General features: G+C 46.4%; 1 protein-coding gene across 2 annotated transcripts in view; it reads right to left on the reverse strand.

Annotated features, from left to right (window-relative positions):
- The window catches only part of LOC119969060 (cytosolic 5'-nucleotidase 1A-like), an 80,415-nt gene that overhangs the window by 16,239 nt on the left and 37,570 nt on the right, over positions 1 to 26,606 (reverse strand). For both annotated transcript variants that reach the window (XM_038802248.1, XM_038802256.1), the window contains exons 3-4: positions 10,772 to 10,901; positions 6,096 to 6,218 (exon numbers count right to left, since the gene is read on the reverse strand). In XM_038802248.1, the coding sequence (XP_038658176.1) occupies positions 6,096 to 6,218; positions 10,772 to 10,901 (253 nt within the window). The remainder of the gene's footprint in view (positions 1 to 6,095; positions 6,219 to 10,771; positions 10,902 to 26,606) is intronic.

Consider the following 26,606-nt stretch of genomic DNA (forward strand, 5'->3'; position numbering starts at 1 on the left):
CGGTGGGGGATGGTGGGAGGTGATGGTGGGGGGTGGGGGGAGGTGACGGTGGGGGGTGTGGGAGGTGACGGTGGGGGGGTGACGGTGGTGGGTGGTGGGTGGTAGGAGGTGACGGTGGTGGGTGGGGGTGTTGGGAGGTGACGGTGGTGGGTGGGGGGTGGTGGGAGGTGACGGTGGCGGGGCTGGGAGGTGACGGTGAGGGGGTGGGGGGTGGTGGGTGGTGGGAGGTGACGGTGGTGGGTGGGGGGAGGTGACGGTGGCGGGGCTGGGAGGTGATGGTGGGGGTGGGGGGGGGGGGTGCCGTGCTGTGGTGACTGTGTCCCTGCTCAGCAAACCACCCCCCCAAGTTCATAGAATTTACAGTGCAGCAGGAGGCCATTCAGCCCATCGAGTCTGCACCGGCCCTTGGAAGAGCACCCTACCCAAGTCCGCACCTCCACCGTATCCCATAACCCAGCAACCCCACCTAACCTAAGGGCAATTTATCATGGCCAATCCACCTAACCTGCATGTCTTTGGATTGTGGGAGGAAACTGGAGCACCCGGAGGAAACCCACGCAGACACGAGGAAGAACGTGCAGACTCTACACAGACAGTGATCCAGCGGGGAATCGAACCTGGGACCCCGGCGCTGGGAAGTCACAGTGCGATCCACTGTGCTACCTAGTTGATGAAAAGTGCGGCAATTATACCGTCCCGTGCTCACTGGCCCTGCCGGTGGCGTTGGGCAGCTTCCCGTCCATGTCCAGCCCCCATGTCCCATACATTGCCCCCCACCTCTCCTCCTCCTCATCTGGAGAGGAGTGCCCTTCCTTGTGATCCTCTCCTTCGCCCTCCTCCAGCACATCGCCCCTCTGCTGGGCAATATCGTGGAGGACGCAGCAGGCCACCACAATGCGACCGACCCTCTTTGACTGGTACTGGAGGGCCCCTCCAGAGCGGTCCAGGCATCTGAAGTGCATCTTCAGCATCCCAAAGCACCTCTCGACCACAGCCCTGGTCGCATAATGGGCCTCATTGTAGCGGTGCTCCATGTCGGTTTGTGGCTTCCGCATCAGGTAACCCTTGTCGCCCAGCCCCGCAGCCGGGGGTGGGGGAGAGGGGGGAAGCGGGGGTGGGGTGGGGGGTGTCCCTCAAAGATGCTGGGGATGAATGATTGCGCCAGGATAAACGAGTCATGCACACTGCTTTGGTGGGTGTAGCGTGTGGGGTGGTGATAGTGGGTGTGGGGTAGTGTGTTCGATGGGTGTGGGGTGATGTTCAGTGGGTGTGGGGTGGTCTTCGATGGGTGATAGTGGCTGTGGGGTGGTGATTGAGGGTGTGGGGTGGGTGATGAAGATTGGGGTCTGGTATGAGTTTTAGCCTCTGGTAAATGGTTGGTTCTGTGTTGATTGTGTGATAGTTGACTGTAGATTGAAATGTGCCTTCACTGGCATGTGTCACATTGCTATATATAGACAGCTGTAACACAAGCTATGCCATGAATGCAGCCATGGAAAGATGAGGCAGCAATTGAAATGGGGGCTGCACACATGGATGATCAGAAACATTCCCGAGATTGCTGACCTACACTAGTCTGATAATGCTTTGGTTAAAAATGCTTATCTTCATTTTTAAATCCCTCCATTGCATCTGTGCTTCCTACTCCTTCTGCGTGCCAACCCTCTGAGATCTCAATGATCCTTGAATTCTAGCCCCCTGTTCATCCCCCTAGTTCTTATGTTCTTATGATTTGGAGTTTGGTGTTAGTGAGGCCACACCTGGAGTATTGTGTTCAGTTTTGGTCTCCTTACTGAGAAAGGACGTACTGGCGCTGGAGGGTGTGCAGAGGAGATTCACTAGGTTAATTCCAGAGTTAAAGGGGTTGGATTACAAGGAGAGTTTGAATAGATTGGGACTGTACTCGTTGGAATTTGGAAGAATACAGAAACATATAAAATTATGAAGGGAATAGATCGGATAGATGCGGGCAGGTTGTTTCCACTGGCGGGTGAAAGCAGAACTAGGGGGCATATGCTCAAAATAAGGGGAAGTAGATTTAGGACTGAGTTTAGGAGAAACCTCTTCACCCAAAGGGTTGTGAATTTATGAAATTTATGAAAATCATTAAATGTTTTTAAGATAAAGATAGATAGTTTTTGAAGAATAAAGGGATTAAAGGGAATAAAGGGGTTATGGTATTCAGGCCGGAAAGTGGAGCTGAGTCCACAAAAGATCAGCCATGATCTCATTGAATGGCGGAGCAGGCTCGAGGGGCCAGATGGCCGACTCCTGCTCCTAGTTCTTATGTTCTTATCTCCAACTTTCTTCCAACCAACATTGGAAGTCATCACTTCAGATGCCTCAGTCTTAACTTCTGGAATTCCCTCTTTAAACCTCTATTCTCCTGTGAGCTGATCCTTAAAACTTGCATCTTTCAAACCATGCTGACTGTTCTTGATTAATCCCTGCCTCCCCAAATGGAGATTAATTCTGACTCTCAGAATGGCTTCTAATCGTTTACCCACCACTAAGGTCAGACTGACTGCCCTGTCATTTCCTGCTTTATCCTTTCCTCCCTTCTTGAATAATGGTAGCGCTATGACTATCCTTCCGTCCTCCGGCACCTCTCCTGCGGCCAGAGAGGAATTGAAAATTATTACCAGTGTCCCTGTTGCTTCCTCCCTTGCCTCACTCAGCAGTCTGGGATACATTTCATCTGGCCCTGGAGATTTTCCATCTTTAAGCCTGCCAGACCACTGCAAACATCCTCTCTGTCTATTTTCATCTCTTTAATTTTATTACAGTCCTTGTCCCTTATTTCTATACCCACACTGTCCCTCTTACATGTGTTTTACTGGATTTGTTGGTCACATCCTTTTTCTTGATTGGAACTACACTCTCCCTATTTCCTTCTTGAATGCATCCCACTGTTCTGTCACAGATTTACCTAAATGTGTAAGCTCCCAGTCCACTCTGGCCATGTGATCTTATTAAAATTGGCCTTCCTCCAGTTCAGAACTTCAATTTCAGGCCCTTCCTTGTTTTTTTTTATAGAACAGTACAGCACAGAACAGGCCCTTCGGCCCTCGATGTTGTGCCGAGCAATGATCACCCTACTTAAACCCACGTAACCCGTATACCCGTAACCCAACAATCCCCCCATTAACCTTACACTACGGGCAATTTAGCATGGCCAATCCACCTAACCCGCACATCTTTGGACTGTGGGAGGAAACCGGAGCACCCGGAGGAAACCCACGCACACACGGGGAGGACGTGCAGACTCCACACAGACAGTGACCCAGCCGGGAATCGAACCTGGGACCCTGGAGCTGTGAAGCATTGATGCTAACCACCATGCTACCAGTTCTTTTCCAAAACAACCTTGAATCTAACAGGGAGAATGGGCCGGCATCATGGCACAGTGTTTAGCACTGCTGCCTCATAGCGCCAGAGATTCGGGTTCAATTCCAGCCTTGGTGTACTCCTGTGTGGAGTTTGCATCTTCTCCCGTGTCTGTGGGGGTTTCCTCCAGATGCTGCAGTTTCCTCCCACAATCCAAAGATATGCAGGTTAGATGGATAGGCCACGCTATAGTGCTCCTTATTATCCAACCATGTGCAGATTAGATGGGGTTGTCAGGATGGGGTAGGGCATTGGCTTGGGTAGGGTGCTCTTTCGGTGGGTGGGTACAGACTCGACGGGCCAAATGGCCTCCTTCTGCACTGTAGGAATTCTATGGTTCTTTTGCTTATAATAACAGAGTTATGATCGCTGTCTGCAAAATGCACCTCCACTGATGCTTCAACAACTTCGACTAGGGGCTTTTCACAGTAAATTCATACTTGTGACAATAAAAGATTATTATTATTATTATTATTAAGTCCACGACCTTAGAGAATTCTTAGTTAGGACAGCTTGGAATATTCACAGTAACTCCATTGCAGTGTTAATGCAAGCCTACTTGTGCCAATAAAGATTATTATTATATATGTTCAATTCTGATCGCCACACTACTAGAAGGATGTGGAGGCTTTAGAGAGGATGCAGAAGAGATTTACCAGGATGTTGCCTGGTATGGAGGAGAGGTTGAATAAACTCGGTTTGTTCTCACTGTTCTCAAGTACTAGGGGGCATAGGTTTAAAGTTCGAGGGGCGAAGTTTAGAGGAGATGTATGAGGCAAGTTTTTTACACAGAGGGTAGTGGGTGCCTGGAACTCGCTGCCGGAGGTGGTGGAAGCAGGGACGATAGTGACATTTAAGGGACATCTTGACAAATACATGAATAGGATGGGAATAGAGGGATACAGACCCCGGAAGTGCAGAAGATTTTAATTTAGACAGGCAGTATGGTCGGCACAGGCTTGGAAGGCCTGTGATGCTTGATCAATGACTCCAGAAGCGAGGTTGGATGACAATTGAAGGCTTTATTGGACTAATGTTTCCCCCAGTAGCGCAGGTACAGAATACAGCTGCTAGGGAGACACAGGCTCTTATACTCCGCCTTACTGGGCGGAACCAGCAGGCAGGCTTGACCAATGATATTGCTGTCTCAGGTACCTCCCACACCAGTGGTCTTACAGCATCAACCTGGGTGCTGTAATACCCCTAATACCGACTACCACATTCACCCCCTGTTAAAAAAAAAGAGTCCAGCGGGTGTGGTGGTCTCGCGATATACAGTGGTAGAGGTTGAGGTTATGGTGGTACCCGGTATACATTAGTACAGTGTTTTGCCTCGTTACATGTCGCAACTATTTACAGTATTTATTTACATTCAAAATGAAGCAATTAGTCGATCGGGGCCCTGGTTGTCCTCTGCGATCGTCGCAGTTTCGGCGGTGATGCAGGCGCCGGCTCGGGCATCCGTGGCTCCGGGAGCGTGACTTCGGCTTCTTCAGTAGCTTCATCACCCCTGGATGGGACCGGTGGGAGGACCGATCCACCTGGGAAGGGGTCGGCTGTGGGGTGCGCCGGTGGGAGGGAGGGAGGGTGGGGGTGGTGGTCGGGGTGTAGGCGGGGATCCAGCGGGCGCCAGGACCCGTAGGGAGACCGTATCCTGCCGGCCGTCGGGGTACACCACGTAGGCGTATTGAGGGTTAGCGTGAAGGAGGTGGACCCTCTCGACCAATGGGTCCGACTTGTGCGCCCGCACGTCTTTGCGAAGCAGGATGGGTCCAGGAGCTGCCAGCCAGGTTGGGAGCGCGGTCCCGGAGGAGGACTTCCTCGGGAAGACAAGGAGAAGTTTGTGAGGTATTTGGTTGATCGTGGTACACAGCAGTGATCAGATGGAGTGGAGAGCATCAGAAAGGGCCTCCTGCCAGCGGGAGACTGGGAGATTACTGGACCGTAGGGCCAGTAGGACGGTCTTCCAGACCGTTCCGTTCTCCCTCTCCACCTGTCCGTTTCCCCGGGGGTTGTAACTAGTCGTCCTGCTCAAGGCAATGCTCTTGTTGAGCAGGAATTGACGCAGTTCGGCGCTCATAAAGGAGGACTCCCCCTATCGCTGTGTATGTAGGGCAGCACGGTAGCATTGTGGATAGCACAATGGCTTCACAGCTCCAGGGTCCCAGGTTCGATTCCAGCTTGGGTCACTGTCTGTGCGGAGTCTGCACATTCTCCCCGTGTGTGCGTGGGTTTCCTCCGGGTGCTCCGGTTTCCTGCCACAGTCCAAAGATGTGCAGGTTAGGTGGATTGGACATGCTAAATTGCCCTTAGTGTCCAAAATTGCCCTTAGTGTTGGGTGGGGTTACTGGGTTATGGGGATAGGGTGGAGGTGTGGACCTTGGGTAGGGTGCTCTTTCCAAGAGCCGGTGCAGATTCGATGGGCCGAATGGCCTCCTTCTGCACTGTAAATTCTATGATAAAAAAATCACATCAGGAAACGCCTTCAAGGGAGAGTGCCCCATATACGATACCCACCACACAAAGCTGGCTGAGCATGTGTGCTAACCAACAAAGGAACAGAACGTGAGCAATCACTTCACACACCCTCTACACTGTGACTTTTTAAAGCAGCCTCTGCCATGTTTCTGCCATTGAAACATGTCTTAATATTGTCTTCATAAGAGTTATCCTGGAAACAGAGAACTGAATAATTGGTCTGTGCTCACCTTGCTCAATGGCATCTTGCACTTTCTCCGAGTCAGCTGATAAGTAGAGGTTGGTGTGATAAGCTTTCAAATACTCGATTGGACTCTTCCCACCAGTCATACAGAATCTTTCCACTGACAATCCTGAAGGGGAACAGAAAACAGAGGTCAGTGAGGGATGGGGTAAAGGTGCAGTGAGGAGGGTATCAATTGGAGGTGTCAGTGAGGGGGGTCAGTGAGGAGGGGGTAGTGAGGGGGGCAGTGAGGAGGGTATCAATGGGGGTGTCAGTGAGGGGGAGTCAGTGAGGAGGGTCAGTGAGGGAGGTTCCGTGAGGAGGTTATCAATGGGGGGGGGGGGGGGGGGTTAGTGAGGGAGGGTCAGTGAGGAGGGGTCAGTGAGGGAGGAATCAGTGAGGAGGGGGTAGTGAGGGGGGCATCAATGGGGGTGTGAGTGAGGGGGGTCAGTGAGGATGGGGTCAGTGAGGGATGGTCAGTGAGGGGGATCTGTGAGGGGGGTCAGTGAGGGGAGGTCAGTGGGGGGGGTAGTGAGGGGGCAGTAAGGAGGGTATCAATGGGGGGGGTCAGTGAATGGCGGCAGTGAGAGGAGTCAGTGAGGGGGGTCAATGAGGGGGTAGGTCACTGAGGGAAGAATCCGTGAGGAGGGGTCAGTGAGCGGGGTCAGCGAGGGGTGTCAGTGAGCAGGGGTTAGTGAGCGGAGAATCCGTGAGGAGGGGTCAGTGAGGAGGGGTCAGTGAGGAGGGATCAGTGAGGGGGGCAGTGAGGAGTGTATTAATGGGGGGGAGTCAGTGAGGAGGGGTCAGTGAGGGGGGCAGTGAGGAGGGTATCAATGGGGGGGGTCAGTGAGGAGGTATTAGTGAGGGGTGGGTCAGTGAGGGTGGGGCAGAGGGGGGTGATCAGTGGGGGGTCAGTCAAGCCAGAGGCCAGTATTCTTCGTATTTCTGAATTCCATTTCCTCTTTGCCCTTGATTCCCAACCAATCGTAAAGATGTAAAGTCATTTTCTATTAAATCAGGAGTTCTATGTTTTCACAGACCTTGTTTGTTTTCATACTGGCTTTGCACTGTTTGCATCTTTGCTTTCCATTTTCCAAGTTCGAATCAAAGATCCTTTTTCAGTTCATTCAATAACCCTTGCACTAAAGGCCAGAATGACAAGTACCTTATATGGGGTGGCCAACTGGTGTTGCCATCAGAAGATGCAATTTGATTAATGGTCCGAACACTTTACTGATGGCACATGACAAGATCCCATCAAGAGGTGAGGAAAAAACAAAAATATTGCGAGTCTCCGCAACCTTACAGTGCTGGTGAGGAATTTGATAAGCAATGACTTGTTTTGAGAATGAACTGTACCAGGATTGGGAAGGCTGAAATGGAGCCTGAAACTTGGCTTAAAGGATGCTGTTTCTAGGACTGGCTGCTGCAGCTGTGGTGGAATAGTCACCACTGAAATGGGAACAAGAGTCAGGAATGGAGTGACTGACTGTAATGCTGTCACCCGCAAGATTACTCAATGCCTTGGGAACATTTGCACCAATTTAGGGTACTGTTGTGGAGCAGACTAATCTGGGGTTATTTATTTTGGGCAGGTGTCACGAAATAGAAACATTTGGTCTTATTTTTTGTGCTTTAGAAAAATCTGTCTTTCCCCATGTATATAAATTTCTCCTTTCCTTAGAATTATCTTTCTTTTTACTTTTCTCATTTGCACATTCTTAATTATAATTGTCATGTCAATATTAACATAGAACATAGAACATTACAGCGCAGTACGGGCCCTTCGGCCCTTGATGTTGCGCCGACCTGTGAAACCATCTGAAGCCTATCTGACCTACACTATAGAATCGTTATTCAATAAAATTGTTATTTTAATATATTATTTGTCACAATCATTCATCCGGTTACATCCAGAGTATGGCTTCAAATCTGAAAGGAAGGGTGCGATTTTACAGCCATGTTGCGCTTAAGTGAGAGCACGACGAAGCCATTAAATCGTGGGAGAGGCCGAGAATGAGAACTGCACCAGGCATGATTAGTTTGCAACCTAACCGGTCGCTCCCATTGGTCAAATCAGGCTCCCGACTTAGCATGACGAGATACAAAATAATCACCACTTAAGGCTGACCTCCATACAATTAACGGGAGCGACTCTCCCTATCTAACGGCCTCCCCAGCAAGTGGTCACGTGGGAGTAGATTACTCCTTTTAAAAAATGTGAAGCTGATGGAGGAGCTGCTGCAGGGACCCGAAGAGGTGACCAGTCATCTTCACTCACAGACGAAGAGCCCAGGGGCACTGGGTTTGCTGCTCCAGTGCTTGGAAGGGACAACCTGGGGGACAGCCTGGGTTGGGGTAGGCCGCCATGGGGGTGGGGCCGCGGAGCAGAGGGACTGGCAGCCTATGGTCTCGGCTGGGGGGGGGAGCCACTATACCAATCCCGTGTGTACCCATACCAGGGGCACTCCTAGTAACCCACTGGAGATGGAGAGGGTGGAATAAATTTCTCCTTTCCTTATGCGATCCATAGATCCCTGAAAGTTGCCACCCAGGTTGAGAGGGTTGTTAAGAAGGCGTATGGTGTGTTAGCTTTTATTGGTACAGGAATTGAGTTTCGGAGCCATGAGGTCATGTTGCAGTTGTACAAAACTCTGGTGCGGCCGCATTTGGAGTATTGTGTGCAGTTCTGGTCGCCACATTATAGGAAGGATGTGGAAGCATTGGAAAGGGTACAGACGAGATTTACAAGAATGTTGCCTGGTATGGAGGGAAGATCATATGAGGAAAGGCTGAAGGACTTGAGGCTGTTTTCGTTAGAGAGAAGAAGGTTAAGAGGTGACTTAATTGAGGCATACAAGATGATCAGAGGATTAGATAGGGTGGACAGTGAGAGCCTTTTTCCTCGGATGGTGATGTCCAGCACGAGGGGACATAGCTTTAAATTGAGGGGAGATAAATATAGGGCCAATGTCAGAGGTAGGTTCTTTACTCAGAGAGTAGTAAGGGCGTGGAATGCCCTACCTGCAACAGTAGTGGACTCGCCAACACTAAACGCATTCAAATGGTCATTGGATAGGCACATGGACGATAAGGGAATAGTGTAGAGGGGCTTTAGAGGGGTTTCACAGGATGGCTCAACATCGTGGGCCACACGCCCAACCACCTTCCCCCCCCCCCCCCTCTGCAGTGCCCCCTCAGAGTTGGAGGCAACCTGCTGCTTACCATGTCCCGTGGCCTTTGATGCCCCTGGTGGGTGTCCTCTGGGGCCAGAGGGCCCCAGCTCACTTGCTGGGGACTTCTGGCCCTGGAGCCCATCCCTGATGCCAGGGGTACAGTCAGCTGGGACTGCGTTCATCAGGGGTATGCACCACGGCCCTCATAGGGGCTACTGTGAGCTTCTGGGTGGGCTGCCGGAGGGTGGTGGCGGTGTGGGCGTGCGGCGGAGGGTGGGTGCAGGTGTGGGGGGGGGAGGGGGCTTTGGTCGAGGCCCAGGACAGGGCTTCCCTAGCCACCTGGACATTGCTGCGGCGCCCCTGAGCTTGGCCCAGTCACAGCAAGCCATCGCTAAGAGTGTTAGCAGAGTTACCCAGGTGCTGGCCGACATGGGACAGACACAGAGGGAGGTGGGGTAGTCACTGGCTGATGTGACACAGATCCAGTAAGTGGTGGCATAATCGCAGCGTGATGTGACGCAGTCCCAGCCACAGGTGGGCTGCTCCCTGTGCTCCATGACCATAAGCGTGCAGACCCTGATTGAGACGAACGTGGGCCTCCAGAACTGGCAGCGCCAGGTGGCGGGTGAGCCTCAGGGATTAGCTCCGCTCGCACCCCTCTTGCATGGAGTAGCCCGGGGACCATCAGCCCCCCGAAGAAAGGAGATGATGGAGCTCATGCCAGTGACTCCTGCAGGAGAGGTGCTGGAACGCCATAGCCTCGGACTGCCCCCTCCCACAACTCCCATCCATCCATGGTGCTTCAGGTGGGCAGCAGGGATGGTGAGTTGGGAGAGTGGGGGCTGGGGAGTGCAGGTGGTGAGGTGGGGGCACCCATATTGCTGGTGGCACTCTGCAGAATCAGAGGCCATAAGGTGGTGGTCAGTGGGGTGAGCAGCAAGATAGCGACCTTGCAAGCACAGCAATGGCAGTCCATGCCTGGACACCACTCCAGTCCCGTGGAGGGGTCCGCTACCCCCCTCTCCCTGCACCAGGAGCCCACAGTCACGCCTCTCCGTGTCTTACCTCCTCTCTCTCCCTCATCAGCCACAGCGCCTGTTTCACGATTTCTAAAAGCACAAGTGAACCTCGCCATCGGGAATTTCCTCCGGTAGAGGCTGATCATTGCGGAGGACCTGGAGAATAATGATATGCGAATGGCGTTCACTGTATGTACGGAGGAGAACATATTGACGCTGCTGTTGAAGCATGGAGAATTGCGATTTGGTATGAACCCGGCACCAGCCACGATCTCACCATCAAAACCGATTCTCCACCCAAACACCTTTCCCGATTCTGGCCCACTATGTCCATCAACTCTCCTTTATCAGTTTTGTCAATAACATCTTCAAAAAAACTCCAACAAGTTCATCGAACATGATGTCCTGTGGTAGTTAGCGCAGTGTGTGTGTCGGTGGAGCAAGGTGTGTATAAGAGATAAGCACGGCTAGGGCAGTGCCTCACTTACCGTAGTGATTGATGCTGTTGATAAGCCGCACCCCGACTTGGGCGTGGTTGTTGGTCACCAGAACTATATCAAAGAGTTCATCGCTGTCTGGATACAGCTGCCTGAGCTGCTCATTAACAACCTCCACAGCCTTAAGACAAACAAAACAACAATTTCCAATTATCTCACATATTTGGTGGCTACATGGTCCAATGTACCTCATTGAGCCAAATAAGAATTTTAGGATATGTCACCTAAAGTTTGTTTAAAGAACTTTTACTTTGGTTCCTAGAGGAAAGAAAACCAGATGGGTACAGGAAGGGATTTCCAGAATTGAGGGACTGCATGACCGCCAGTTCTGGAGCAATGGACATGGAGGATGTTCAAGGGGCAGCACTGGAGGAATGTACATATCTTAAAGGATTGGGAAGGGATAAAAAAGATAAGAAGGGGATGAGTCCAAAACGTTTTGCACAATATTCAATAATGCAGCACTTGCAAATCTAGAAATAAACAACTTACTAAACAGCCACTTTGCAGTGGAGCAGTGGAAACAAACTATTCCCTGGAGACTTTCAAAGGAACCAGAAAAATAATCCTCCCGACCTCGCTCACCTCATTATCGGCAGAACAACCAGAGAGATATATATTCACACAAACACAGAGAGATACATATTCACACACACACAGATACATATTCACACACACACAGACACATATTCACACACAGAGAGATACATATTGACACACAGAGATACATATTCACACACAGAGAGATACATATTGACACACAGAGATACATATTCACACACAGAGAGATACATATTCACACACATACATATTCACACACACAGAGATACATATTCACACACACACAGATACATATTCACACACACATACAAATTCACACACAGATATATATTCACACACAGATATATATTCACACACAGATATATATTCACACACACAGATACATATTCACATACACAGAGATACATATTTGCACACACACACAGATACATATTCACACACACAGACGCATATTCACACACACACACAGATACATATTCACACACACACACAGATACATATTCACACACAGAGAGATACATATTCACACACAGATACATATTCACACACAGAGAGATATATATTCACACACAGAGATCCATATTCACACCCACACACACAGATACATATTCACACACACAGAGAGATAAATATTCACAGACAGAGATACATATTCACACACAGAGATACATATTCACACACACAGAGATACATATTCACACACACACAGAGATGCATGTTCTCACACACACACACACAGATACTTATTCACACACAGCGAGATTCATATTCATACACACAGATACATATTCACACACACAGATATATTTGAACACACAGAGATACATATTCACACACACACACGCACACACAAAGATACAGATTCAAACACACAGAGAGATACATATTCACACAGATACAAATTCACACACACACACAGATACATATTCACACACACACACACACACAGATACATATTCACACACACACACACACACACAGAGATACATATTCACACACACAGAGAGTCATGTTCTCACACAGAGAGAGATCTATATTCACACAACACAGAGATACATATTCACACACACACACAGATACATATTCACACACTGAGATCTATATTCACACACACACGCACAGATACCTATACATACACACACACAGATACATATTCACATACACAGAGATACATATTCACATACACACACACACAGATACATATTCACATACACACACACAGATACATATTCACACACACACACGCATATTCACACACACACACACAGATACATATTCACACACACACACACGCATATTCACACACACACACACAGATACATATTCACACACACAGATACATATTCACACACACAGATACATATTCACACACACAGATACATATTCACACACAGAGATACATATTCATACACACACAGATACATATTCACACACAGAGAGATATATATTCACACACGAACAGAGATACATATTCACACCCATATACACAGATACATATTCACACATACACAGAGATACATATTCACACACAGAGAGAGATACATATTCACACATACACGCACACAGATACATACTCACACACACACACAGATATATATTCACACAGAGATACATATTCACACACAGAGATACATATTCACACACACACACAGATACATATTCACACATTGAGATCTATATTCACACACACACACAGATACCTATACACACACACAGAGATACATATTCACATACACACACACACAGATAAATATACACACACACACGCATATTCACACACACACACAGATACATATTCACGCACACAGATACATATCATACACACACAGATACATATTCACACACAGAGAGATATATATTCACACATACACAGAGATACATATTCACAGACAGAGATACATATTCACACACAGAGAGAGATACATATTCACACACACACACACACACACACACACACACACAGAGATACATATTCACACACAGATACATATTCACACACACAGTGATACATATTCACACACACACACACAGATACATATTCACACACACACACACACACACACACACACATACATAATCATCACACATACAGATACATATTCACACACGCACAGATACATATTCACACACGCACAGATACATATTCACACACTCACCGATACATATTCACACACACACAGATACATATTCACACACACACACACACAGATACATATTCACACACACACACACACACACATACATAATCATCACACACACACAGATACATAATCATCACACACACAGATACATATTCACACACACACAGATACATATTCACACACACCGACACATATTCACACACACCGACACATATTCACACACACACACAGATACCTATACACAGACACACACAGATACATATTCATACACACACACACATATTCACACACACACACAGATACATATTCACAGAGAGAGAGAGAGAGAGATACATATTCATACACACACAGAGATACATATTCACACACAGAGAGATACAAATTCACACACACTCAGATACATATTCACACACACACACTGATACATATTCAGACATACACAGATACATATTCAAACACAGAGAGGACAATATTCACAGACAGAGATGCATATTCACACACAGAGGTACATATTCACACAACACAGAGATACATATTCACACATATACAGATACATATTCACACACTGAGATTTATACTCACACACACGCACAGATACATATTCACACACGGAAATACATATTCACACACAGATACATTTTCACACACAGAGATACATAGTCACACACAGATATATTTTCACTCACATACAGAGATATATTTTCACTCACACACAGAGATACATATTCACACACACACACACAGATACATATTCACACACACACACAGATACATATTCACACAGAGATACATATTCACACACAGAGAGAGATACATATTCACACAACACAGAGATACATATTCACACACAAACAGAGATACATATTCACATACACACACAGATACATATTCACACAGAGATACATATTCACACACAGAGAGAGATACATATTCACACAACACAGAGATACATATTCACACACAAACAGAGATACATATTCACATACACACACAGATACATATTCACACACTGAGATCTATATTCACACACACACCGATACATATTGGGGGGATTGTTGGGTTACGGGGTTACGTGGGTTTAAGTGGGGTGATCATGGCTCGGCACAACATTGAGGGCCGAAGGGCCTGTTCTGTGCTGTACTGTTCTATGTTCTATGTTCTATATTCACACACACAGAGAGACACATATTCACACACACACACACAGATACATATTCACACACACACACACAGATATATATTCACACAGAGATACATATTCACACACACACACACAGATACATATTCACACACACACAGACACATATTCACACACCGAGAGATACATATTGACACACACAGATATATATTCACACAGAGATACATATTCACACACAGAGAGAGATACATATTCACACAACACAGAGATACATATTCACACAACACACACACAGATACATATTCACACACAGTGATACATATTCACACACACACACACAGATACATATTCACACACACACACACACACACATAATCATCACACACACAGAGATACATATTCACACACACACAGATACATATTCACACACGCACAGATACATATTCACACTCACACCGATACATATTCACACACACACCGATACATATTCACACACACACCGATACATATTCACACACACACACACAGATACATATTCACACACACACAGATACATATTCACACACACACACACACACACAGGTACATATTCACACACACACACAGATATATATTCACACAGAGATACATATTCACACACAGTGAGAGAGATACATATTCACACACAGAGAGATACAAATTCACACACAATCAGATACATATTCACACACACACAGATACATATTCACACACGCACAGATACATATTCACACTCACAGATACATATTCACACACACACCGATACATATTCACACACACACCGATACATATTCACACACACACCGATACATATTCACACACACACAGATACATATTCACACACACACACACACACACAGGTACATATTCACACACACACACAGATATATATTCACACAGAGATACATATTCACACACAGTGAGAGAGATACATATTCACACACAGAGAGATACAAATTCACACACAATCAGATACATATTCACACACACACAGATACATATTCAGACATACACAGATACATATTCAAACACAGAGAGGACATATTCACAGACAGAGATGCATATTCACACACAGAGGTACATATTCACACAACACAGAGATACATATTCACACATATACAGATACATATTCACACACTGAGATTTATACTCACACACACGCACAGATACCTATACACACACACACAGATACATACTCACACACGGAAATACATATTCACACACAGATACATTTTCACACACACAGAGATACATAGTCACACACAGATATATTTTCACTCACATACAGAGATATATTTTCACTCACACAGAAATACATATTCACACACACACAGAGATACATAGTCACACACACACACAGATACATATTCACACACACACACACACACACACAGATACATATTCACACAGAGATACATATTCACACACAAACAGAGATACATATTCACACACACACAGAGATACATATTCACACACACAGAGATACATATTCACACACACAGAGAGACACATATTCACACACACACAGATACATATTCACACACACACACAGATACATATTCACACACACACACAGATACATATTCACACACACACACAGATACATATTCACACACACACACAGATATATATTCACACAGAGATACATATTCACACAACACAGAGATACATATTCACACACAAACAGAGATACATATTCACACACACACAGAGATACATATTCACACACACACACAGATACATATTCACACACACACACAGATACATATTCACACAGAGATACATATTCACACACAGAGACAGATACATATTCACACACAAACAGAGATACATATTCACACACACACACACAGATACATATTCACACAGAGGTACATATTCCCACACAAACAGAGATACATATTCACACAACACAGAGATACATATTCACACACAAACAGAGATACATATTCACACACTGAGATCTATATTCACACACACAGAGAGACACATATTCACACACACAGATACATATTCACACACACACACACAGATACATATTCTCACACACACACACAGATACATATTCACACACACACAGATATATATTCACACAGAGATACATATTCACACAGAGAGAGAGATACATATTCACACAACACAGAGATACACATTCACACAACACAGAGATACATATTCACACACAAACAGAGATACATATTCACACACACACAGAGATACATATTCACACACAAACAGAGATACATATTCACACACACAGAGAGATACATATTCACACACAGATACATACTCACACACACACACACAGATACATATTCACACACACACACACAGATACATATTCACACAGAGATACATATTCACACACAGAGAGAGATACATATTCACACAACACAGAGATACATATTCACACAACACAGAGATAGATATTCACACACAAACAGAGATACATATTCACACATACACAGAGATACATATTCACACACACACAGAGATACATATTCACACACTGAGATCTATATTCACACACACACAGATACATATTCACACACAAACCGATACATATTCACACACATACAGATACATATTCACACACATAAGAACATAAGAACTAGGAGCAGGAGTAGGCCATCTGGCCCCTCGAGCCTGCTCCGCCATTCAATTAGATCATGGCTGATCTTTTGTGGACTCAGCTGCACTTTCCGGCCCAAACACCATAACCCTTAATCCCTTTATTCTTCAAAAAACTATCTATCTTTACCTTAAAAACATGTAATGAAGGAGCCTCAACTGCTTCACTGGGCAAGGAATTCCATAGATTCACAACACTTTGGGTGAAGAAGTTCCTCCTAAACTCAGTCCTAAATCTACTTCCCCTTATTTTGAGGCTATGTCCCCTAGTTCTGCTGTCACCCGCCAGTGGAAACAACCTGCCCGCATCTATCCTATCTATTACAGAACACAGAACAGTACAGCACAGAACAGGCCCTTCGGCCCTCGATGTTGTGCCGAGCAATTGTCACCCTACTCAAACCCACGTATCCACCCTATACCCGTAACCCAACAACCCCCCCTTAACCTTACATTTTAGGACACTACGGGCAATTTAGCATGGCCAATCCACCTAACCCGCACATCTTTGGACTGTGGGAGGAAACCGGAGCACCCGGAGGAAACCCACGCACACACGGGGAGGACGTGCAGACTCCGCACAGACAGTGACCCAGCCGGGAATTGAACCTGGGACCCTGGAGCTGTGAAGCATTTATGCTAACCATCATGCTACCGTGCTGCCCCCTAACACACAGAGATACATATTCACACACACACACAGATACATATTCATCGCACACACAGAGATACATATTCCCGCACACACAGATACATATTCACACACACACAGATACATATTTGCACACTCACAGATACACATTCACACAGAGATACATATTCACACATACACAGAGATACATATTCACAGACAGAGATACATATTCACACACAGAGAGAGATACATATTCACACACACACAGATACGTATTCACACACACAGAGATACATGTTCTCACACAGAGAGATTCATATTCATACACACAGATACATATTCACACACATACAGATATATTTGAACACACGCACACAGAGATACATATTCACACACACACACAGATACATATTCACACACAGAGAGATTCATATTCATACACACACAGATACATACTCACACACAGAGAGATATATATTCACACACAAACAGAGATACATATTCACACCCACACACACAGATACATATTCACACATACACAGAGATACATATTCACAGACAGAGATACATATTCACACACAGAGAGAGATACATATTCACACACACACACACACACAGATACGTATTCACACACACAGAGATACATGTTCTCACACACACACAGAGGTACATATTCACACACAGAGATTCATATTCATACACACAGATACATATTCACACACACAGATATATTTGAACACACGCACACAGAGATACATATTCACACATCCACACACGCACACACAGATACATATTCACACACTCACACAGATACATATTCACACACACAGTGAAACATATTTACACACAGATACATATTAACACACACAGATACATATTCACACACTCACACAGATACATATTCACAGAGAGAGAGATACATATCCATACACACAGAGATACATATTCACACACACACAGATACATATTCACACACACACCGATACATATTCACACACATACATATTCACACAAAGAGATACATATTCACATACACATACATATACAGATTGACACACTCACGCAGATACATATTCACACACACACAGATACATATTCACACACACACACACACACAGATACATATTCACACACACATGAAGAGAGAGACACGCACACATGCAGAGAGACAGACACGAAGAGAGAGACACACACACGAAGAGAGAGACACACACATATGGTGACACACAAACACACAAAGAGAGACACACACACACACGAAGAGAGAGACACACACACATGAAGAGAGAGACACACACACATGAAGAGAGAGACACACACACACATGAAGAGAGAGACACACATGAAGAGAGAGACACACACACACATGAAGAGAGACACACACACACACTTGAAGAGAGAGACACAGACATACATGGACACACACACACACATGGAGACACACACACACACACACGAAGAGAGAGACACACACACACATGAAGAGAGATACACACACACCCATGAAGAGAGAGACACACACATGAAGAGAGACACACACACACGAAGAGACACACACACATACACACACGAAGAGCAACACACACACACAGATACATATTCACACACACACACAGATACATATTCACACACACATGAAGAGAGACACACACACACACACATGAAGAGAGAGACACGCACACATGAAGAGAGACAGACACGAAGAGAGAGACACACACACGAAGAGAGAGACACACACACATATGGTGACACACAAACACACAAAGAGAGACACAGACACACATGAAGAGAGACACACACACACACACGAAGAGAGAGACACACACACATGAAGAGAGAGACACACACACATGAAGAGAGACACACACACATGAAGAGAGACACACACACATGAAGAGAGAGACACAGACATACATGGACACACACACACACACACATGGAGACACACACACACGAAGAGAGAGACACACACACACATGAAGAGAGATACACACACACCCATGAAGAGAGAGACACACACATGAAGAGAGACACACACACACACACGAAGAGACACACACACATACACACACGAAGAGCGACACACACACACAGACACACACACATGAAGAGAGACACACAGACACAGACGCACACACATGGAGAGACACACACACATGAAGAGAGACACACACACGTGAAGAGAGAGACACACACACATGGAGACACACACATGGAGACACACACACATGAAGACACACACAGACACACACACATGAAGAGAGACACATACACACACGGAGAGAGACACACACTCATAGATACACACACACACACGATGAGACACACACACACACACACACACACACGAGACACACACACACACACATTAAGAGAAACACACACACACAAGAAGAGAGACACACACACACACACGAAGAGACACACTCACACACACACAAAGAGACACACATACACACATGAAGAGAGAGACACACACACACATGAAGAGACACGCACACACATGAAGAGACACACACATACACATGAAGAGACACACACACACGAAGAGAAACACACACACACACACAAAGAGAGAGACACACACACATGAAGAGAGACACACACACATAAAGAAAGAGAGAGACGCACACAAACACATGAGGAGAGACACACACAGACGGACACACACACACATGGAGCGAGAGAGAGACACACATACACACACACACAGACACACACGCACACACAGAAAGACACACACACACACACACACAGACACACACAAGCGGAGAGAGACACAGACACACACACACACACACACACACACGGAGAGACACAGACAGACACACACACACATGGAGAGACACACAGACAGACACACACACACACGGAGAGACACAGACAGACACACACACACACATGGAGAGACACAGACAGACACACGCACACGGAGAGACACAGACAGACATGCGCACACGGAGAGACACATATGGACAGAGAGACAAACATTCACACGCAGGGAGACACATATACACACGCGGGGAGACACATATACACATGCGGGGAGACACACAAACCGAGAGAGAGTGAGACACACACACGGAGACACAGACAGACACACACACACACACACGGAGAGACACAGACAGACACACACACACACGGAGAGTCACAGACACATACACATGGAGAGACACAGACTGACACACACACACAGACACAGACACACACGGAGAGACACAGACAGACACACGCACACGGAGAGACACAGACAGACAGACACACACACACACGGAGAGACACAGACACACACACACACGGAGAGACACAGGCACACACACACACATGGAGAGACACAGACAGACACACACACACGGAGAGACACAGACAGACACACATACACACGGAGAGACACAGGCAGACACACACACACGGAGAGACACAGACAGACACACACACACACACACGGAGAGACACAGACACACACACACACACACACGGAGAGACACAGACAGACACACACACACACACACGGAGAGTCACAGACACATACACATGGAGAGACACAGACTGACACACACACAGACACAGACACACACGGAGAGACACAGACAGACACACGCACACGGAGAGACACAGACAGACAGACAGACACACACGGAGAGACACAGACACACACACACACGGAGAGACACAGGCACACACACACACATGGAGAGACACAGACAGACAGACACACACACACACACACACGGAGAGACACAGACAGACACACATACACACGGAGAGACACAGGCAGACACACACACACGGAGAGATACAGACAGACAGACACACATACACATGGAGAGACACAGACAGACACATATACACACGGAGAGACACAGACAGACAGACACACATACACATGGAGAGACACAGACAGACAGACACACATACACATGGAGAGACACAGACAGACAGACACACATACACACGGAGAGACACAGACAGACAGACATACACACGGAGAGACACAGACAGACAGACACACATACACACGGAGAGACACAGGCAGACACACATACACATGGAGAGACACAGACAGACAGACACACATACACACGGAGAGACACAGACAGACAGACACACATACACATGGAGAGACAGAGACAGACAGACACACATACACATGGAGAGACACAGACAGATACACACACACGGAGAGACACATACGGACAGTGACAAACACTCACACACAGAGAGACACATATACACACGGGGAGACACACAAACCGAGAGAGAGAGAGAGAGAGACACACACACACACACGGAGAGACACAGACAGACAGACACACATACACATGGAGAGACACAGACAGACAGACACACATACACACGGAGAGACACAGACAGACAGACACACATACACACGGAGAGACACAGACAGACAGACACACATACACATGGAGAGACACAGACAGACAGACACACATACACACGGAGAGACACAGACAGACAGACACACATACACATGGAGAGACACAGACAGACAGACACACATACACACTGAGAGACACAGACAGACAGACACACGGAGAGACACAGACAGATACACACACACGGAGAGACACATACGGACAGTGACAAACACTCACACACAGAGAGACACATATACACACGGGGAGACACACAAACCGAGAGAGAGAGAGAGAGACACACACACACACACGGAAGACACAGACAGAGACACACACACTCACACACACACACGGAGAGACACATATGGACAGAGACAAACACTCACACACGGAGAGACACATATACACACGGGGAGACACACAAACCGAGAGAGAGAGAGAGACACACACACACACGGAGAGACACAGACAGACACACACACACACACGGAAGACACAGACACAGACAGAGACACACACACAAACACACACACACACGGAGAGACACATACGGACAAAGACAAACACTCACACACGGAGAGACACATATACATACGCGGGGAGACACACAAACCGAGAGAGACACACTCACAAATACACACACACACACATACGGACAGAGAGACAAACATAAATACAACGAGAGACACATACACATACACACAGAGACAAATACACACATGCAAAAAAATGGAGGGCAAAATTGTCCTGGCCCCATGGTGACTAGCCGGTTGCTGGGATGGTCAGGAAAATGGTGAGGGCCCACTTTGGGGTGGATCCCATCAGGCAAATGTCCATGAGGCATGAAGTATGATTGCTTGGTGCAGGATTAATGGAGCAGCCAATTAATAGTTCCAAGCAGCCAATTCAGAGAAATGTTCAAATGAATGTGATATTTTTCATGAGGTGCACAAGTTGCACAGAGCTACAGATTGTAGCTTAGTAGCAATAAGTCTTGGCAGGAAGTGGTAACCACTTAAAACGGAAACATTGCCAACCAGGCAGGTGGTGATTCAGATAAGCAATGGCTTGTACATTTGGAGAGTTTTCAGATTGTAGTGTAATTGTGGAGCAGGGTGAGAGGGAAAGGAGAGAGCTAGAGAGATTGAAAACGAGAGACAGTAACTTGTTTTGCTAATTTTATCTAGAAGTGGTATTTGAACTGTATGAAGTTGCTTAATTGGAATTAGTGGCAGGTGTAAACCATCTGCAAACAAATTAATTGGGGTTGATGTGGCGAGAGGATCAGGAGCCCGGTGAAGCTGTGATGGGCTGTGAACAAGGTGGGTTTTTGGGGACAATGAGCTGGACTAAATGTTTGCAGTTGGGGCGACATTGTAGTACAGTGGTTAGCACTGCTGCCTCACAGCACTTCTGCTGCTCTTGTCCTTCTAGATGCTAGTAGTCATGGGTTTGGAAGGTGCTGTCCAAGGAACCTTGGTGAGTTACTGCAGTGCATCTTGTAGATGGTACACACGGCTGCCACTGTCCGTTAATGGTGGGAAGGTTTGAATGTTTGTAGAAGGGGAGGCAATCATGTGGGGCTCCTATGTCCTGGATGTTGTCGAGCTTCTTGAGAATGGTTGGTGCTGCACTCATCCAGACAAGTGGAGAGTATTCTATTGCACTCCTAGGGGCCTTAGGGGCTTTAGGGGCCTCACGGTAGCATGGTGGTTAGCATCAATGCTTCACAGCTCCAGGGTCCCAGGTTCGATTCCCGGCTGGGTCACTGTCTGTGTGGAGTCTGCACGTCCTCCCTGTGTGTGCGCGGGTGTGTTCTCCGGTTTCCTCCCACAGTCCAAAGATGTGCGGGTTAGGTGGATTGGCCATGCTAAATTGCCCGTAGTGTAAGGTTAATGGGGGGATTGTTGGGTTACGGGTATACGGGTTACGTGGGTTTAAGTAGGGTGATCATTGCTCGGCACAACATCGAGGGCCGAAGGGCCTGTTCTGTGCTGTACTGTTCTATGTTCTATGTCCTGACTTGCGCTTTGCAGATGGTGAACAGGCTTTGGAGAGTCAGGAGATGAGTTATTCGCTGTAGGATTCCTAGCCTTTGACCTGTAATGGTAGCCATAGTATTGATATGGCTAGTCCAGTTTCTGATCAATGGTAACCCTCAGCACGTTGATAGTGGGGGATTCAGCGATGGGAATGCCATTGATTGTCAAGGGGTGGTGGTTCGATCCTCTCTTAGAACATAGGACGGTATGGCACAATACAGGCGCTTCTGAGGAAGTGAGCAAACAAATATGATGGACAGTAGGACCCTGAGGGTAATGTGTTCACAGACAGAGAACAAAGGGATGAGCACAGCATGGCTAGGAAGGGGGAGGGGAGCTTTGCCTCATGGAGAGAATGGTGAAAAGGATGCTGGGTAAAAAGAGGCCCAGGATAAGTGAGCCAATTAGGATATATGACCAGGTCAGGAGGTGTGTAAAATGACCAATGGGAAGTTTGTATGTGAATCTTGATGTAATTTGAAGTATATCTCCAGTGTTCCTTTGTCCTGAGGTTCTTTTTTATCCTGGGTTCTCAGAAGCCAGTGTGTGTGTCCTGAGGTCCTATGGATTGAGTCAGCCTTGCAAGTTAGTTATTCTTAAATGATATGATACCTGAAAATCCATCTCAGATTTTATTGAATCTAGACTGACAGCAAAATAATCAGGGATTAACATTTGGTGCCGAAATCCGGATTTAGAACATAGAACATAGAACAGTACAGCACAGAACAGGCCCTTCGGCCCTCAATGTTGTGCCGAGCCATGATCACCCTACTCAAACCCACGTATCCACCCTATACCCATAACCCAACAACACCCCCTTAACCTTACTTTTATTAGGACACTGCGGGCAATTTAGCATGGCCAATCCACCTAACCCGCACATCTTTGGACCGTGGGAGGAAACCGGAGCACCCGGAGGAAACCCACGCACACACGGGGAGGACGTGCAGACTCCACACAGACAGTGACCCAGCCGGGAATCGAACCTGGGACCCTGGAGCTGTGAAGCATTTATGCTAACCACCATGCTGCTGCCCCTAATTTCTCTAGATCCTTGCCTTTCATCTGCGAAATCAGAATTGGACTGCTCTCGGAAGGGGAAAAAGGAAATGGGCCCACAATATGAATAGATAAAACTTGCAATATCAATTTTCCTCTGTCTCGTATTCTGCTAACAGTCTAATCACTCGCATTTGATCAGGTAAGATTGTCTGGACGAAATCAAAGGTCAGTCTGATGGATTAGAAGAATTGATTTCAGTCAATGCAGGTACGGCTGAGGGTTGGAATGAGGTAACAATTCAGTTGGTGACTGATGGAATGTTGCCTGGTCAGTCAGTTGCATGTGAGTAGAAAATTAAAAATTGGTTCTATTAAATTACACTTTAATTCGGTTAAGATCTTTAACAGATTGATGTGATGTCGCTAAAACAGTTCAGTAAAAGACCGCTGATGGAATGTTTGCGGACAATTCAATTCCGTTCAATTCAATTTGGCTAAAATTGGTTAAGGTCTTTATCGGGTTGATGTGATGTTGCAAAACAGTTCAGTAAAAGACCGCTGATGGAATGTTTGCGGACAGTTCAATTCCGTACAAATATAATTGATTACGGTAACATTTATTATGGGAAGATATGGGTTGTTTGAATGAAACAGAATTGGGTTATAAATGACAGGGGGAACCAGAGACAAACTTGTGTGTTGATGAATGAACGTATAAGGATTTGAATTCCTTTTGTCTGAATGGAGATCTCCAATGAATGAATGAGTCTGTTTAATAAGAATGTGATATCCTCTGTTCCTAGTTTTGTGAAATGTTGTGTTTTAGGAGGTATTAAAGTGAGATTTAAAATGGAGTAAGTATTTGAAAGTTCTTCAGAAACTTAGTAATAATGATTAACATTGTGGGAGTTAATTAGAACATAATTCTCAGGAAGAAAACAAAAAGTGAAATCAAAATGTATAAATTGGGATTTGTAAATGATTAGTTGCAACTCATCAAGGGGCAGCACGGTAGCATGGTGGTTAGCATAAATGCTTCAGAGCTCCAGGGTCCCAGGTTCGATTCCCGGCTGGGTCACTGTCTGTGTGGAGTCTACACGTCCTCCCCGTGTGTGCGTGGGTTTCCTCCGGGTGCTCCGGTTTCCTCCCACAGTCCAAAGATGTGCGGGTTAGGTGGATTGGTCATGCTAAATTGCCTGTAGTGTCCTAATAAAAGTAAGGTTAAGGGGGGGAGTTGTTGGGTTACGGGTATAGGGTGGATACATGGGTTTGAGT

The sequence above is a fragment of the Scyliorhinus canicula genome, chromosome 1 (assembly GCF_902713615.1).
Source record: "Scyliorhinus canicula chromosome 1, sScyCan1.1, whole genome shotgun sequence".
Lineage (NCBI taxonomy): Eukaryota > Metazoa > Chordata > Chondrichthyes > Carcharhiniformes > Scyliorhinidae > Scyliorhinus > Scyliorhinus canicula.